The sequence below is a fragment of the Penaeus monodon genome, chromosome 15 (genome assembly GCF_015228065.2).
Source record: "Penaeus monodon isolate SGIC_2016 chromosome 15, NSTDA_Pmon_1, whole genome shotgun sequence".
Lineage (NCBI taxonomy): Eukaryota > Metazoa > Arthropoda > Malacostraca > Decapoda > Penaeidae > Penaeus > Penaeus monodon.
In genome coordinates, this window is record NC_051400.1 from 37,117,604 (window position 1) to 37,119,357 (window position 1,754).

Genomic DNA, 1,754 nt, shown 5'->3' on the forward strand with positions numbered 1-1,754 from the left:
GCTGGATTCTGTTAAGCGGGATGTGCCCCCACCAACTGCATCCATACTCTTGTTCTCTTCTGTAAAAACAAAGAAAAGAAAAGTTTTCTTCTATTCCTCACAATCTCAGCACAGAAATACCAGACTCAAATCTCTTTAAAAATAACTCGAGATAAAAATTTACAAAGCTATGAAAAAGCAAGTTTTGAGTACTCTTCAGATGGAGGGACTGCACAAGGGAAAAGTTGAAATAATAAACAAAAAGAAAAAGTAACATGGGGAGATTCACTGCAGACTAACCTTTTTTGGGTGTCTTCTTAGCAGCTGGAGTACCTAATTGGCCAGTTACATCTTGTAATCGCTTTTCAAGTTCTTGTTTTTTCTCAGCCATAGATTCCTCCTTTGTTTTTGACACAACACTTTTCTTATCTTGTCGAGCTGTAGCAATGAAATCAAAATTTCAGATTTGAAGGTGCATGTAAAAGAAAAAGTAAAATTTAAAAGTGTAAAGGAACTTGCTCTATTGTATGTACATTTTAATGAACAGGCTGCTCCATTTCTTACTAAGGATCAGATACAGCAACCCACTACTAATTTCCCACAAACCAGTTTAAAGATGTGTACTAGTTACATTCAAATATGAAATAAATTTGTAAGATTAATATGTAACTTGATATTATTGTAAAGTATATGCCGATCAAATTATTACAATATAACTAAACAGTAGTCTCTGGGAAAAATGAATGTATAAAAAACAAAAGACTGACCTCTACTAAAGAGACAAGTCAGAATGTAAGCAATTTTAGATCTATTCTTAGCAACACTTTTTGAAAGCATACATTTAGTCACACTCAGCTTAAAGGCTTTAGGATTAATTTTACTTTTGGTTACCAAGGTAGGACACAAGTTTTCAATTTCAACTATTGCTTAGTTCCCTTAACTTTACATAAATGCAACTGAACTGACTTACCATAAGGCTTTCTTGGTTTTTTCCTGAGACATGATGCAACATACGCTTCTAGTTCTCTCAGGGTAGAGGGTTTTAAGGTTTCAAAGTCTATTTCAATCTCATCTGGATTCGAGTCTCTCAGAGAAGGTTCTCTCGTCTGGATTATGTGCACCACTCGCCCCAACTTGTCGCCTGATGAAAGGAAATGCATTTACAGCTATTCTATATGAAAGATGGAAACTCTTTTATTATATAAAGAAATATGGGAAGGAAACAAGACAACACTTCACAAGCTCTGGAAGTTTTATGCCATTACCAATTCATAAAACAAGACATGTAAAGATGCATCACAAAATCTACTTACAGATATCCTTTCTCTCATACACACAAAAGCTACACTTACCAGGTAGTTTATTAATATCTAAGCTAAGTTGCCTCTTCTCATCATAAGACATGGGCTTGGCATTGTCCTCATCCTCAGAATCGAACACCATGCCTGGTGCACCACCTGCTGCCTTCTTCTTTGATTTACTAGGATTGGACCGTTGTCTCTTCTGCTTATTATTACTAGTTTTGTTCTTCTTAGGTTTAGGAGGAACTGGGCCAGGTGGGGGCGCTGCAGGAGGAACAGCAGCTGTCGCTGTTGTGACAGCTGCTGCCGTTGGGGCATTTTGGTTCACAGTGGGGGCAACTGTGTTTGGAACGTTGGGTAACTCTGACAACATCTTCTCACGGTCTTTACTTTTCTTTTTGGTCTTTTTCTTCTTTTCTTTCCCTCTTCTTAAAGATTCTTCAACCAGCAACTGCAAAGACACATAAGCACTTG

General features: G+C 37.1%; 1 protein-coding gene across 1 annotated transcript in view; it reads right to left on the minus strand.

The window, feature by feature from the left end:
- The window catches only part of LOC119582009 (bromodomain-containing protein 3-like), a gene marked incomplete at its 5' end in the record, with an annotated part of 61,922 nt that overhangs the window by 17,483 nt on the left and 42,685 nt on the right, over positions 1–1,754 (minus strand). The window contains 4 exon segments of the mRNA XM_037930204.1: positions 1–59; positions 280–417; positions 950–1,120; positions 1,332–1,731. Of these exon segments, the coding sequence (XP_037786132.1) occupies positions 1–59; positions 280–417; positions 950–1,120; positions 1,332–1,731 (768 nt within the window).